Raw genomic sequence first — 17,223 nt, 5'->3', positions numbered from 1 at the left:
TGCATCCAAACCTGAAAACTCTGCAGCTAACTGCCTGGAACATTACATAACAGCAATTAACCCAAATTTATCCCAAAGGGTTAAGGACATAATCCTGGAGGCTCGCAGACCTTCAACAAGAAAGAATTATGCAGCAAAATGGAAAAGATATCTCATTTGGAGTACTGCAAAGGGAGAAGATGTGACTCTGGTAAACATGGCCAACATCTTGGAGTACTTAGCAGAGCTCTTCCACACAGGCCTGTTCTATTCTTCCATCAAGATACATGCATCAGCTATTTCAGCACAATACAGCTTGGATCCTCCTGTCTTCTCTCATCCCCTGCTCAGACAGTTTCTGAGAGGAATTAAAAATGTAAAACCTCTCAGGAAACCACCATTGCCAGCATGGGACTTGAACTTTGTGCTAGAGAAATTGACACTTCCTCCTTTCGAGCCAGCCAGCAGAAACAGCAGAATTACAATACTTATCCTGGAAGACTGCTTTCCTGCTGGCAATAACTTCAGCAAGAAGGGTCTCTGAACTACAGGCATTAATGGCAGTGCAACCCTTCCTGATCTTCCATCGAGATAGAGTGTCCATGAGAACAAATCCTACATTTATGCCTAAGGTGGTATCCAGAGTGTCATTAAATCAGGCTATCCACCTACCTACATTCTTTCCAAACCCACAAAACAGGGGAGAAAGACTTTTGCATACCTTGGATGTACACAGACAGTTACGCTACTACCTGGACAGGACTAAGTCCAATAGAAAAGCTGACCAGCTTCTGGTAGCATATGCCACAGGAAAGGAAGGAAAACCAATTTCAAAACAGACAATCTCCAAATGGATAGGAAATTGCATTAGATTTTGTTACTCCTACCATGGAAAGAAAACTCCTGAGAACATCAGGCCTCACTCCACCAGGGATACAGCCACTACCACAGCCTTCTTACGAGGAGTGGCTACCAAGGACATTATAGAGGCTGCTACTTGGACCTCCGTGCATACATTTGCCAAGCATTACAATTTACCTTTATACTCTAGATCCCGAGCAGGTTTTGCCACTTCTGTTTTGCAAGGGATCCTAGCTACACCATAATCTCTACTCTTTCCTCCTCCCCTTGTTTAGCTATGGTATTCTACCCATTTGTAAGGACTGCAGATGCATCCTTGAAGGACATAGTACAGTTTTGTACCTACCATAAATGTAGATGTCCGATAGGAATGCATCTGCAGTCAGGATTACCCACCCGCCTTCCCCTCTGAGGTACTCCTAGGGTATTTGCCAGCCTTCAGCTAGCTTGGGGGGGATTTATTATGGTGTATTTGTTTGTATATATGTACATACATGTTTATTTTTTGTGTTTGCTCTCTACTATTTGGAATCATTGGCATTTATCCAAATTTAGCCTTCCAAGAGGGCACCTGGCATCTGGGGCAAGAAACACTGAGGAAAATGGCGTCGGCTGATGCCTTTATACCCGAATAACTGCAGCTATGACGTCGGGTGAAGTGCGACACCAGCCGAGGCCAGACCCAGACTTTGGAATCCGGCCGACCGAAGGGCTGCCTGACGACAGGACAACCCATTTGTAAGGACTGCAGATGCATTCCTATCGGACATCTACATTTATGGTAGGTACAAAACTGTACTTTTCTGGGTCTGACAACCTTCAAGGTTGCAGAAAGGGCCTTCTCTAGAATCAGGTAAATGCCTCCCCAGTTCCGGAATCCTCCCCAGCCTTTGTTTGATCTGAGCATTGAGCCAATACATTCTGCCATTGGTCAGCCTTCCCCGTTAAGCCTCCAGACTGCTGCCCTTGACCGAGGACACCGATTTTGATGGAGAAGTATCTCCCTGATCACCACCTCACGACATCTCCTTTGGAGACATCCTTGAACTTCTGAGGCAAAATGGTGGCTGTTTTTCCTAAAATCCTTTTGAGGAGTTGGTGTTCCTGGAGACCTTTGGGGTGGGCCTGTCTGTCCTGGATGACCCATCCACCAGCGGACAGACTTATTGATTTAGTTTCTCCGCTGGGCTTGGAAGGAGCCAGACACAGTTGAGACGATCCCAAAACATCCGGACAAGTTCTTATTCCTCCCACCAGCCACTTACATTGGAGTAAAGGTGTCCCTGTTGATGCCATTTTTGTGTCAGCAATCAGAAAAAAGGAGCTGTCTGAACAGAGCTCCTCTGTTCATCCCCCAAACAAAGGAGTCTTGGGCATTGGACAGACATGGAAAGCAAGTTTATTCTTCGTCCACCTTCACTCTTAGATCATTGAAGTATTTGGCACATATTACATGCTTGCAAAGAGATGTGGTCAAAGAGTTAACCAACTCACTCAAAAAAACCTTGTCGGAGAAGGACCTTAAAAAGGTTTCTCCCCAGTTAGCAATGCTTTCTTCCCTTGCAAATTCCTCAGTGAGGCTGATTTTTGCACTTGGCAGGAGGCACCTCATGACCAACTGATGCAGGCATAGCCATAAGGAGACATGCCTGAATGAGGCTTTGTAATTTCGCAGAACCCTTCAAGGCATCTTTCATTAATGCCCCCTTTGATGTTTCTTCTTCATTTGGACTGTTTGTTAAAGAAATGCTTGCTCGCAGCGAGAAAGACTGAAAGACTTTGTCTGCTGTGGGATCAAATTTTCTACCCCCTAGAGAATCTTCTCAAGAAGTCAAAGAGGTGGGCAGAAGACTTGGTTCAGGAAATCTAACAGGCCTTTCCAGGATCTGCACGAGGATGGTTCCTCCTGAGACAGAGGAGGAGGCCTCAGCAGTAGGCAATACCCTAGAGGTCGGGGATGGGGGAGCTAGGGGTACAAAATCAAGGATTTAGGGAATCCTTTCCTGATAAGTCGCATCAGTGCTCTTGATGTGCTGTGCAACTATTGGTCTCTGGAGGCAATTGGGGAGATGTCTATCACTGCACCTAGATGCCTGGACAACTATCACAAAAAAATGCCTGGATGCTAAAAATAATATCCAGGGGTTACTACATTCCTTTTTTTTCACCTCCAAGTCCCAGGAGGATACTCCCCAACTTGCCACCTAGAGGGAGTTTGCCATTTGGGAAGTTGAAAAACTTCCAGAAAGAGTCATCCAAGAAGTCCCGATCAAACAAGTAGGATACAGAACTTATTTATGTTTCTTTTTGGTGCCAAAGAAAACAAGGGGACCCAAGACCAATACTGGATCTCAGCATCCTAATAAGTCAAAGTTCTGAATGGTTATAGTCCAATCCATTCAGCCTCTTCTATGCAAGGACAGTTAGGTGTGCTCCATAGATCTCCAGGATGTGTTGTATCATAACAAAATGAACAAACACTCCAGAAGACACTTGCGCTTTCAGTTGGGGGCCAATCATTACCCATTCGAAGTGCTGACCTTTGGACTCTCCATAGGTGTTTACCAGATGTATGGCAATCCTCACGGTCCACCTGAGTTTAAAAGGACCAAGCTGCATGTCAGTGTCTTAGAGATAAGAGCAGTCCTCCTAATGTTGCAAGCCTTTCCGGTTCTCTTCCCTTGGGGGACTGTTGCAATTCATACAGATAACATGTCAGTGGTCTGGTACATAAACAAGGCGTACCCAGTTTTACACGTTATGCGTAGAGACCATAACAGTTTGGGAATGGGCGAGCTTTTCAGTCTGCTTTCTAATTGCAAAACATTTCTGGGGACACCAACACGTTGGTGGACAGACTCAGCAGGTCCATTCTGATTCCTCAGGAGTGGTCCCTCAATCAGTCAGTAGCAAACAAGGTTTGCAGCTGTTGAGGTCAGCCTTGTTGTGATCTTTTCGCCTCTCCCCTAAACAAATGCAACAAGTACTTTTGTGTGATTTCCCCCCAAAGGGGTTGTAGTCCACGATTGGTCCCCAGACCTCCTTTATGCCTACTACTCTCCATCTTTGATCCTGAAATTTCTACAGAAAGCCAGCAGGCTGAAGAGCTCAGTAATCCTCATTGCCCCACTCTGGTCTCGTCAGGTATGGTTCCCCTTCCTATGGTCTTACCTCAAGTATCCCCCATGGATATTGGATCCCAGTCATGACCTTATTTCTCTCCCATCAGAACATCATAAGCCCAGTCTCCACAACCTAAGACTGACAGCATGTTTTTTCCTCTTCCAATAATTGTAAGAAAGTTCAGGCTAGCTTCCCCAGTAAACAACATAATCTTAGCCTCTCAGAAGGGCTCCACAATAAAGGTCTATAACAGTAAGTGGAAAAGATTTTCGACTTGGGCTTCAAAGGGCAATACTGACTCTTTTTCAGCTCCTGTGTTAGCTATACTAATTTTTCTGAGTTCAGGTTTTCATGAAGGTGCCAGTTTCTCTGCCAGAAAATTACAACTGGCTGCCATTTCTAATTTTCATTCAGGAAAGGGATCTTCTATTTCTTCAAGATTATGCAAGGCTTTCATGAGGGGTGTCTTTGTTACTAAGGCCACCAGTAAAAGACCCTTCTTCCCCTTAGGATCTTACACTTGTCATTCAAGGCCTCACTCAAAAGCCCTTTGAGCCCAGCCGACAGTTGTGACTTGAAATTTCTTTCCTGGAAGACAATATTTTTGGTAGGTATCACTTCAGCCAAGAGTATCTGAATTGTAAGTCCTGTCAGCTAAACCTCCTTACATCATTTTTCATGAAGACAGAGTTTCTCTAAGAAGCTAATATGTCAGGGTTGCTGGGTGAGCAGATTAGATTGACTGGGGAAGTGTTTTTTTTTGAGCTATGATACAGAATCAGAATTGCCTAGACATAGTAAAGTTTTGCTGAGTGTTTTTATGGTGGCTGCCAAAAAAAGCAATTATTAGAAAATGGAAGTTGAAGTCTAAATCAGCTTTACTATAAGTAGTGAATATAGTAACAGAGATAAAACAACTGGAATTGGCATCTTTAGCAAAGGGAAGGAGCAAACTGCATAGGAAAACATGGGACTTGTGGAGACATATGCAGAGAAGGAATGAGGTTTAAAAGAAGGCAGGATTTGCTTGAACTGTATAATGCTTAACTGACTATGGATAGATAATTGATGTATAATATTTGCAACTACAGTTGTTTCAGTTGTGTCTGTGATGCATAATGTTTGCAACTAAAGTGGTGTCATTGTTTTTCATTTATATAAATGTACAATTGTCTGTGTAATAAGTGATAATTTAATAAAGATTTTTTTTTGTTAAGTAGCAACAGAATCCAACATTAACCTGTTTTCTTTCCAAATTATTTAAATAAAGGAGAATATATGTTGCATCTTCTTGATGTTCATAGTCAGCTGCTTTTCTCTCTGCACAAGACAAAAAGCACAGGAAATCTGATCAACTCTTTATATCCTTTTTAGCTAATTGCTTGGACCAAGTAGTATCCAAGATCACCTTGGCCAAATGGATAACTGATTGATTGTATTTCTACTATTTACTCCCAAAAAGGTATTCAGTTACCTCCTCCACCTAAAGCCTGTTCTACCACATCCACTCCCATCAGCTTTTCCTGCTAGGGCCTGAATTGATTAGATATGTGCTGCAGCCACTTGGTCTGAGAATGATATGTTTGTCTCATTATAAATTGGACATAGTCTCCATAAGCAGGGCATCCTTTGGCTCAACAGTGCTCCAGCATATCCTTCATGGTTTTTAGGTTCATGGTTTGGGCCCCAAATTCTTTGATCTGCCCTACTTCTTCCTTCTGGAATATAACTTGTTATGTAAGGCAGCAAACTTGATCTGATGAGTTAGCGACTGTATGATGCATTATGGGAGAGGGATGAGCATGAGAATCTAATCTTAAAGGCTTGAAATATGGCTGAATTGGATCCAAAGACCCACCAGTGAGGAAGAATGAAAATGGGACAACACAGATGCCAAGTTAGCATAAATACATAACTTCTATTTTTTGAGTACCGTATAGAGAAAACTATTTTAGGTAAAGTAGAGGATTGCTTTTGAATCTGCTGTGTTTTATTTGGAAAGCAGCACCGCATAATTTTCCTATCTTTTTCTCTTTTTCTTCCACCCAACAGATTCCATCATTAGCAGTGGAGATGCCTGGGTCTTCAGATATCACAGGGTTAAATTTGCAATTTGGAGCATTGCAGTTTGGCTCTGAACCTGTGCTTCAGGAATATGAGTCTTTGCCAGCCGCCAGCACCCCAACAAGCCAACCTCCAAGTAGCCTGTACACCACTACTACTAGGTACCACTTCAGTGCAGTATGGTTTAGAAGTGATGCTTTCCTAAGTTTTTGTTTTACAGTTGTGTTGCTTTAGTAATTTTGTATTCTTTGACAGGCTGCTACAGAGAATTTACACAATTTATATTTTATGGCTTGAATTGTTGCAGTAAACAAGTTTTGGTACATTTATCTTAACACAGCATGTTAAAATGGTGATTCCTGGCCTTTTCCTTTTTTTTCAAAAATTAATGGATCTGACCCAGAACGACTTCTGGAGTTGAGAGTAGCTGTATGAATTTCCTTTTTTGTATTCCCACCTCCGTATAGTTTTGAAATGTCTAACTCCTTTGCGTAGGTGGTGTATAGTGTTAGGAGGAAGTACTTGGCCACTTTCCTTCCCCGGCTCTTTTTGAAGTGGGGAAGCTCATATTTTATTATGATTGTACTACTTTGTAAAGTTCCTGTATTCATTGCCTGAAGCTTAAATTAACTTAAACCCAAGTGATGTTTATCATTATGATTACTGCTACAGTAACCTAAGATGACTGGGATTATATACTGCATGGGATATATCAGCTGGCCAGCTTCCAAAGCTTTGAGACTTCTTCCACGTGGCCAGACTATTAGTCATTTGAAGCTGAGCTTGAATAAAAGTCAGGTTTGGTCACCAAACTTTTCAGAGCTTTCTTGCTGCTGAGAAGAATGTTCCTCTGCATGCTTTTTGAGGATTGATGGTCAGCTAATACTGTTTCATTGTTGGGCAGGTAAGTGACATTTAGGGAAAAAACTTCCACATTATTTTTTTCCTTATGAAAAGTAACTTTTCTAAAAAAAAAAAAAATTTTTAAGGTTTGGAAAAGTATTTTTGTTTGTCTTGTGAATTGTGTATTTTTAAACAGGAGTGCACTTTTTACTTTTGTGATTAAATATTGGTGGAAAGTGAAAGCTTCCCTGAGAAATAAACTTATTTTCAGCTTCTTGGTTCCACTTTCTTCCAGCCACAAAAAGAAAAAGGTTGCAGTCTTCCTATTCAAATGTTGCAGTGTTCTTAACGTATGGAAGATCCTCCGCCCCAAGCGACCCAACACCCGTCCAGCATACAACTTTTAGTTACTGCAAGTACATGGAACGTTGCACGTATGACTTGTCGAACATCAGCCATATTAGGATGTCCACATGTAGAATCCTCAGAACTTCTCTGCCGCCATTCAGAACGTTTGACTTGTATATCAGTTGCTGCCTGTTTCCATTTGCTGCTTGCAGCTTTCAGATAAGTGTCCCATTGGGGTTTTAATTTTTTATTGCTTCTGCCTAGTTTGTCATCCAGGAAGGGCAAGTGTAGATGTGGAAAGCAAATTCCACATAAGGACAGGCCACAGTCTTTGTTTTGTCTAGGCCCAAATCATGGTCACCATTCCTGTGCTATTTGTCTGGCCTTTGTCCCAAAGACCTTCTTTCGGCTTTGACCCTCTACTTAGCAAGTCTTTTCAAATGTTGGCTCTCCAAGGACGCTATGGAGTTTTCTGTGGGTCCTTCAGCTGAACTGTTTTTGAAGAGGAAGGTCAGTAAGTCTTGGCCTGAATCCTCTTCTGCTTCTATTTCCACCAACATATCCTTTGAAGCTAGTGAAGACCTGGAGGTACATTCTGAGGTTGGGTCTAGTTCTTCGGTGGGTACCATTGTGGAAGCTGTTAAGAGGCATTGCAGACATCCATTTTGGACAGACAAGGGGAACCACAACTTGCTGTGTTGGAAGGGTCCAGAGACATACCTCAGATTCTAGTTATGGAAGAGGTCCTGGTGTTCATAGTTGAAGGCAGGTTACATTGGGTCCTTCAGTTTGCCATCAAGCAGAGGTGCATGTTAAGTGGGGGGGGGGGCATCTTCAGGCCCCTAAATCGCCTCAGTCTGACTGGGATACTTTTTCACAGGGACTGATTGAAGCTTTAATGGCTCTTAAGCCTTCTGCTGTTTGTTCCGTCTTTTACTTCTTCCCTTGTTAGGAGGGTTTGGGAATAGTTCTCTGAGAATAAGTCTTCATCTGGTAAGGTTTCCTTGTCATACTCAACTCAGATTACATCTGCTTTAGAATATGCTTCCTCTGAAGAAGAATCCAGTGTTGCAGTTTCTCCAGTAGAAAAGATTTCTTTTGGGGAGACTGTTTACAAGTTAAGAAAATTCTTTAAATGGGAATGCTGTTAGGTCTATGAGTTGCAAAAAATAGGTATTATGACCTTTTACAAATGGAATCTCCTTCTCCTTCTGCTGTGCCACCTGTATTGCCAGCATTTTTAGATTCTTTCTCTTTGGCTTCTAAAGCTTTGGATTCTCAGACTCCTGCACCCTAAAAAGCCTGACATATTTTATATGGTGCCTGATAATTGCAGATTCCTTTACAAATGTTCTTCAGCTGATCCAGCTGTAGTATCCACTGCTTCTGACAAATCCTCTAGGTTTTTACCATCTTCTAAGCTTCTTCCTTCAGGTAAAGGAGAGCAAATTAATGAAAAGACTTGGGAAGAAGGTTTACAAGCCATAAACTGTCAAACACACATGTTCTAGGTGTTCCTTGGCTCTTTCTCATGCCTGTCAAGCTCTTTTAGAGCTTCTAGATTCTAACATTAAAAATCAGGTTATGTCCCTTTTAGGGATTCCCTTTTCTTCTCATGTGGCTTGACACTCAATCAAATGCAGTTATAATGCAGCAGAAGCATGATCTAGAACAGCTGCTTATGGCTCTGTCCTTAGAAGGTATTCTTGTTGAGGCTTCAGCCACTGCCAGATGACATCAAAGCAAAACTGATGGATGCTCCTCTGGACAAGCTCTGTTTGGTACTGCAGCTGCAGATTTCTTAAGTCCTTACAAGAAAAGGGGAAAGGAACTTCAGGACCTGAAGCACATTTTTGTCACCTGTCCCTAAATTCTGCAGAAATTTTCCTAACAAGAATTCCTTTGTTAAGCGACAGACACTTCCTTCTTCCAGAACTAGGAAGATTGTTCGAAGACCTCCTCAGCCTAAGACTTCTCTTTCATGTCCCACTTCCAAACAGCCTTTTCCAGATGGGCCAGGTAGTCTATGACTACCAACCACTTTCAAATCTTACTCCTCTTTCTCTGCGTGTATCCCTCGCTCTTCCAGCTTGAGCAAGTATAACTTAGGATTCGTGGGTTCTCTCTGTTATCCAACACTGATATTTCATGACTTGGAAGAACCTTCCTCCTTTCAAGGGCATTCTTCTACCTCCTCCAAACCAGTTGGATTTGCTTCCACAGGTTCTAAAAGAATTACTTACTCAGGGTGCAATTTAGTATGTTCCTCTGGACCAAAGGGGAAGGGGTTTTACTCAAGAATGCTTCTTGTGCCCAGAAAGGACGGTCTTTGGATACCCATTTTGGACCTTTCCTGTTTCAACACTTTTCTAAAAGTTCCAACTTTTTGCATGCTGTCTTTACGGACTTTGTTTCCTTTAATTCCTCCTCTAGTCTACATGGCTTCTCTGGGCATCAAGGATGCCTACCTTCACATACCTATCTGTCCTCTCCACAGGAGTTTTTTTTTACAGTTCTATGTAGCTTCCTTGCACTTTCACTTCTCTGCCTTGCCCTTTGGTCTATCTAGTGTCGCAAGGGTATTCACAAAGTGTTTGGCTCCTGTTATTGCTTCTTGCAGGATCAGAGGTTTTCAGGTATATCCATACCTGGAGAATCTCCTTTTCCTGGCTTCTCTTCCAGAACAGTTAATTCATAATCTGCAGTTTACCATCTCTCTTCTGCAAAGGTTGGGGTTTACAACAAATTTCAAAAAATAATTTCTTTCCCCTTCTTGGGATCACATTCTTCTAGGGTGCAGGCTAAGAACAGATCTCATGGTGGTTTTTCTTCCACCTGGAAAGAATTTCTCACTTCCTTCTTCCACAGTCTACTGTCTCTTCTATCTCTGCCAGGGAGTTTGTAAGACTACTGGGGTTTATGGCATCCACAGTATCTATATAATAGAATGTCAGAGGTGAGACCAAAACGAAGCCAAGTGACTAGGTCAAAAGACACTTTATTGTAGTGAGCACTTTCACATTACCGTAACACTGCTTCTTCAGACTGTAAAAAACTCAGTGAAACCAACATTTGTATAGGTACATTTAAATATCATGGTCCAGTAAGAACTTCACAGTCTTTAAAAACAGCATTACATCACAATCAAATTGGTAGTTTTTAAAGAAATAGTCAACATAAGCTGTCCATAAGCAATCATTTAAAAACAAGCAACCAGTAAAAAATAAATGGGAAAAAAAAACAATGGCATAGGAAATTAGAAATGTACACTATTATATACGTAGATAATTTACCTTCAAACTCCTAGCAGCTAAAATTAGTTTCAGGAGAACTTTTATCATTAAGGCCCTTGCCACAGTCCACCCTTAGCCTAATAATCCATTTACTTTCTGATGTCTCAGTCTTCTTCACCAAATCACCCCTTCAGTCACTGGGACTAATGAGTTGTATCACCATAAATTAAAAAAAAAAAAAAAAAAAAGTGAAGATCCATGGAGGGCGACATGCTTGGCCAAGGCATTAGTAGTGCAGGTACTATTTCTGATATTATAGACATGTTCCCTTAACCTATCCTTAAAGCGTCTATCAGTTTTCCCAATATAAAATGAGTGACACTCTGTACAGTAAGCTAAATAGACTAGATGACAGGTATCACAACCAGCCCAAGCATTAAACTTGAATTCTTTCCCAGTATCAGGATGTACAGATATCCCAGATAGGTCAGGTAATTCACAGTAATTACATTTACCACAGGGTATCAAACCAGAGTCCTCGTTAGGTATATGTGGCGGCATGTCAAGTTTAGGATAACATAAAAGCCTATTAAGGTTCTGTTTATTCTTGTATGTGAAACCCAGGTGTGTCGCCCACTAGCTCCCTGAAATTGTCTTCCGTAGTTAATCTATACCAGTATTTCTTGTAGATCTCTGTTGTTTAACATTACTTGAGTAAAACAAGGGCATATAAAGCTTAGCCCTTGACTCAGCCTTCTTGCTACTAACAACATTAGCCATTTTAGCCACACTGACAAATAAGGTTTCCCTTCATTCTCCCTTAAAATAGACCTTGGATAGAACACTATTTTATGTCTAGAACAATAACCCCTTTCAATAAGTGTCTAACTTAAGAGGTTTAATTCATTTAAAAACTAAGTATCTTCAACATTTAATCTAGATGCCCTTAAAGCTTGGCCTTTCATTATGTTGCTAAATACATGCATAGGGTGTACGCTCCTTCTGTGCAAATATGTATTCCTGTGACAATCTTTCCTAAAGGTCTCTGTAGTAAAGTTCCCCTTAGCATCCCTAATAACTAACATCAGGAAAATGTACCTGTAAGGGCAAACAAACCATGGTAAACCTTAAAGTAGTACTAGAATTCATATAGTCACGTAACATTTCAAGGTCATTTACTGTGCCTCTCTATACCATGAGCATGTCATCCACAAAACACCTGTAAAAAGAAATGAACTGTTTCATATAGGACTTAAACAGACTAGTCTCCTCCCATTTCACCATAGCCATATTGGCACTGGAGATGCCCATAGCCATTATATCTTTTTGTAAATTTATGGTTTGGTTAAATATCAAAATATTATTGTCAAGTATAACCTCCGTAAGCAAACGTAGTAAATCAATGCAACTTTTTCCATAGTCATTATGTAAAACCAAAAATTCCTCAACCATTTTATGACCTATGTGGTTGGGAATAACAGTAAAAAGTGATTGTACATCAAAGGTTGCTAATAAACAATTCCTGTTCTCAAAGCACAACTTGCTCATAAACAAATCGTGCCGTGTCTCTTAAAACATACGCATTCTTATTCATCACTGGTTTCAGACGTCTTTATAAAAATAGAATAAAGATTCAGTACACCAGTTCCTCCCAGAAACTATAGGCCTAAGCAGAGGACAAGTGTTTTTTTTTTATGAATCTTTGGTAGGCCCTGTATGACTGGTAGTAGGATAATCCGTTTTAAATTTTAAAATAATTATACAGCTGAAAGTCAGTCACTTCACTCAACAGTCAAATGAAGTATTTTTATCACATTAATCATAGCATCCACTTCTTGAATGATAACCTTATATGTATTGCTGTCATTTAACATTTGTTTCATTGCTGCAACATATTGATCATGATTCATGACTACTACAGAGCAACCCTCATCAGCAGGTCTAATAACTATGGAGATGTCCAGCTGTAAGCTTCTCAAGGTTTCCTTATGACCACTTGTTAAGTTACTGTAGTCTCTGCTGACCTTTGCTTTTCAAGTACCTTATGAATTTCTTTCTCACAAGCTTTTTCAAATACACTCAAAATAGGATGTAAAACAGGTATGCAAGTGCTGGGTTTCTTAAACCAAGTAAGTTATCTGTTACCAAAACTTAATTTCAGCATTACATTCCTAGTAAAACATTTCAAATAAAAAAGTGTTTGTTGCCTCTAATATGCTTGCTGGAATGAAAGTCCCCTTTTCTAATAATGAAAGTTCATTCATACTTATTCTCTTGATGAAATATTCCACACTATAGAGTTGGATCGGGTTGTCACATCAACTGATAGGCGCCTTAAATATAGGCTAAGGGAACAGGTCTATAATATCAGTAGTAGTATTTGCATTAATGCCTTGGCCAAGTCGCCCTTCATGGATCTTCACATTTTTTAAAATGTATGGTGATACAGCTCATTAGTCCCAGTGAACAAAGGGGGTGATTTGGTGAATAGGACTGAGACAGCAGAAAGTAAATGGATTATTAGGCTAAGGGTGGACTATGGCAAGTGGCTTAATGATAAACTTCCCGTGAAACCAATTTTAGCTACAAGGAGTTTGAAGTAAATTATGTGTGTATAATAGTGCATGCTTTTACTTCCCTGTGGTCATTATGTTCTTTTCATTTGTTTTTTACTGGTTGCTTGTTTTTAAATGATTGTTTATGGATAACTTATGTTGACTGTTTCTTTAAAAGCTGCCAATTTGATTATGATGTAATGCTGATGTTTTAATAACTGTGACGTTTTTATTGGACCATGCTATTTATAAATATATACAGCTATATAAATGTTGGTTTCATTGATTTTTTTTTAATAGTCTGAAGAAACAGTGTTTTGGCACTGTGAAAACACTTACTACAATAAAGTGTCTGATCTATTCATTTGGAAGCAGTGTTATGGTACTGTGAAAACGCGTAGTACAATAGTGTCTGTTCTATTCATTTGGCTTCGTTTTGGTCTCACCACTGATATTCTATTGTTTGGACTTGCTTTTTTTGGTGTGACCATTCATCTGAGCTTCTGAATGTTTTAGTGTACATCATTATCCACAGTACCTATGGTGCCCCTGGCAAAACTTCACCCGAGGAAGTTTCAGTGGTACCTAAAATCTGTTTGGAAGAAGCATGCTTATCCTCTGGAGTTTGTATTTCCACCTCTCCCATGCTTAAAATCAGAACTTCTTTGGTGGATTCATCAATTTTCTCCGAATCCAGGCTTCCTCCTTCATCAGGCTCAGCCAACTCAAGAGTTGTTCACAGATGCCTCCGACACAGGTTGCGGGGTAAACTTTGCATCAGAAAAGGTGCAGGGTCTCTGGTCTCTTCCTCAAAGGATGGAGCATATCAATATTAAGGAAATGAGGACAGTCATTTTAGCTTTACAGGCTTTCCATCCAGGACCTCTGAAAGTGTTTACAGACAGCGCCACAGTCCTCTGTTATGTAAACAAGCAGGGGAAACAAAGTCATATCTTTGCAAGTTGGCCGTGATGGCATGGAACTTTACAGTTCAGTACAAGCTGACTCTTCAGGCGGTTTGTATTTCATCCACTCAAAATTTTGTGGCAGACACTCTAAGCAGGTCCATGAATCAGTCCCACAATTGGATGCTTCAAAGGAATGTGTTTCTGGACTTGGTCCATCTGTGGGATACTCCTCTAATGGATCTTTTGCCTCCCTTTTGAACAGACAACTTCCCTTTTTTTTTTCTTTTTTTTTTGTGTTTGTGTGTGCCAGAGTCCCAGATCCTCTGGTTTGGAAGGTGGACGCACTTATCTTTCTCATAGAAGGGGCTGTTTCTTTGTGCATTCTACACCTTTTCTGTCATTAAAAAGTTTTGCTCAAGGTACAGCAGGACAAATTAAAAATCTTGCTGGTGATTCCCTTTTGTCCAGGACAGCATTAAGTTCCCTCTTCTGCATTTAGTCATGGTCAGTCATCACAAATTACTTCACAGAGTGGAACTTCTCACATAGGACAAGGGATCTCTGCGTTCATCCACATCTGTCAACTTTACAACTGACTCTGTGGATGTAAACATTTGATTCCTTTCAGACACTTTTTTTCTGAGGACATGCTTAGAGTACTGCTGGAGTCCAGAAAACCCAGTACTACAAGGTCATACTTGTCTAAATGGAAGAGATTTTTTGCCTGGTGTCTGTTTCTGGATCCACTTTCAGTGGCTGTCCCAGTTGTTGTTTCCTACTTGTGTGAGTTACTTAAGAGTGGTTTGGGTTATTCCTCAGTGAAAGTTCACTTGTCAGCTTGTCTGCCTTTGACTCCCCCTTTAGCTTCTAGACTGGAAGTAAAACTTTTTCTCAAAGGCTTCCTTCACATTGATCCTCCCAGGAAACCAGTTCCATCTCCTTGGGATATGAATCCTGTCTAAAAGAAGCTAACTGTAACCCCTTTTGAACTTGCAACTTTAGCTTCCTTAAAAATTTGCACCTAGAAAACAGTTCTTTTAGTAGCTTTAACCTCTGCTAGGAGGGTTTCTGAGATTCAGGCTTTGATGGCTTCTCCACCTTTTCTTGTTTTTCATAAGGATAGGTTCTCTCTGCATACTAATCTTTCCTTTATGCCCATGGTGGTGAATGAGTTGTCTCTTAATCAGTTGTCCTTTTTCATTCCCTTATCCACAGTCCTCCTGCAGTAGGATATTACACACCTTCAATGTGCATAGACAACTCGGGTTTTATTTAGATAAAATACTAAGACTGTCAGGCAATCTGATAAGCTTTTTTTTTCTTTTCATCCCTGGGCTCTGGGTTTACCTGTTTCCAAGCGGACTATTTCCTGTCGAATTTCTAAGGTTATTTTGTTTTATGATGTTTTTAATGGCAAGAGTATCCATGTTCCTGTAAAGGCTCACGCCACTAGGTCTGTGGCAGCCTCTGGTGCGTTCTTTAAGGCTTTGGATACTAACATCATTTTGGAGGCTGCCATTTGGTCTTCTGTTCATACTTTCACCAAGCATTACAAGCTGGGTAGTATTTCTAAATCCAGGGCTGGGTTTGCTGTAGCTATTCTTCATGGCTTTGTAGAAAGTTCCTGTGTTCCTTCTCCAAGGTTTCCTTCTAAGCTTTGGTATTCTCCCACATGTTAAGAATACAGCAACATTAGATTAGAAGGGCATAGAGCAGTTGTGTAAAAATCTTACCATAACCTTAGATGTCCTTCTCTTCTTTGTTGCAGTAGTCTGTCCCTCCCTCCTTCCCTTTATTTATTGTTCCTTCATTGGATAGCAGATTTTCCTTTTCCTTGCACTGGTATTCCTCCTGGGGCATTTCAGTTCTAAGGATTGTACATACAGATTTCCTTTTTATGGCTGACATTTGACAATCCATACTTGACGTCTTGCGTACTTGCAGTAGCTAAAAGTTGTATGCTGGCTGGACGTCTGGTCGCTTGGGGTGGAGGATCTCCCACATGTTAAGAATACTGCAACATAGAAGAGAAGGGCATCTAAGGTTATGGGAAGATTTTACACAACTATTCTTTAAGCAGCCTTTGCCACCATGGCAAGCTGATATTTTGCCTCAGCCACTGGTTCCTCAGACCAGTCTTTTTTTCCTTTGAGTCCCTTTGCTGTGGTCTATACAGCCACTATTGACCAGGTGTTAGACATTTCCTCTGCGGCTGTGGAAGTCCCCCTCATTGGGCAAGGAAAATCACTGTTGTCTGTCCTGGGAGAAGGGGCAGGGAATATGGTCCTTGCTGACAATAGTCAGTCTGTTTCTTAAATTCCTGTCAGAAAAGGACAGAACTAAACATTTATCTTCACCAATTTTAGTTAATTTGGACAAGAGTAACTTGTTTGGACTTGGCTCAGGGTCTTTTGCAGCCTCTTCACCCTACTTATGTAATTTCTCGTAAAAGAAAAAGGGATTCCTCTTGGTTTGAGGAGGTTCAAGAACATGCACCTGTAGAGGAATGTGAAGGGAGAAATGCAGTTGATTCTCCTCAGGTTTCTGATTCAGATTCTAAGGAGAGTGTAGTGTCTGATCTTTCTTGTGAAGGATTCTCTTTATTTAGTGCTTTTCCAGCATGAATCAATGCTTTAATTTGGGGAGTACTGAGGTTTCTCCTTTCCTCAGAACATGTTATGATTTGTTACAGCTTGGAGTTTTAAGAACTTTCATCTATTCCTCCAGTTTGTCAACTTTGGAGAATGCTTTTCCCCCACAGACTATGCCCCCCCCCCAACAAAAAAGCAGATAGGTTATTTCAAGTTCTTCAGTCTTTCAAGTTTTTATACACCAATCCCAGACCTAAGTCTACAGCTATAGTTTTAGTGAATCCAGCTGCTGCTAAACATGTTATTAGGAGGAGAGGGATTAGAATGAACAAAGATGGGACCGCTTGTAATAAATTTGAGAGAAATGTGTATTCCTCTGCAACTTTATTTTTCATAGTTCTAAACTGTCAGGCTCTTATATTGAAGATTATCTGAACTAATTTTGAAAATATGAAGAATGTTTTAACATCAGATGTAATGGGATCCTATCTCGCCTACATTCATGACAGATGGGTTCGGAGCCGATCCATCGGCTCCGACTCGGCAACTAATACACTAGCACCAAGTCTCTCATTGGCTGGGCTACTCCCTATCCCAGGATGCACTACACCTGCTTCCCCAGATCTCGTTTGCCGCTTTACAAGCTGGACGTGGTCTCGACTTGGCTGGAGCTAAGTGGTTCTTTTTTACCTTTATTGGTCCTTGACCTTGGGGTTTT

The 17,223-nt window shown here is 40.8% G+C and overlaps 1 protein-coding gene across 1 annotated transcript in view; it reads left to right on the top strand.

Moving 5' to 3' along the window:
• Positions 1 to 17,223, top strand: part of UBAP2L (ubiquitin associated protein 2 like) — a gene marked incomplete in the record, with an annotated part of 3,970,948 nt that overhangs the window by 1,843,901 nt on the left and 2,109,824 nt on the right. The window contains 1 exon segment of the mRNA XM_044080639.1: positions 6,016 to 6,188. Coding sequence (XP_043936574.1) covers positions 6,016 to 6,188 — 173 coding nt within the window.

Source organism: Protopterus annectens, chromosome 8.part0, assembly GCF_019279795.1.
Source record: "Protopterus annectens isolate FY-2018-M chromosome 8.part0, PAN1.0, whole genome shotgun sequence".
NCBI lineage: Eukaryota > Metazoa > Chordata > Ceratodontiformes > Protopteridae > Protopterus > Protopterus annectens.
This window is presented reverse-complemented; position numbering and strand designations above follow the sequence as displayed.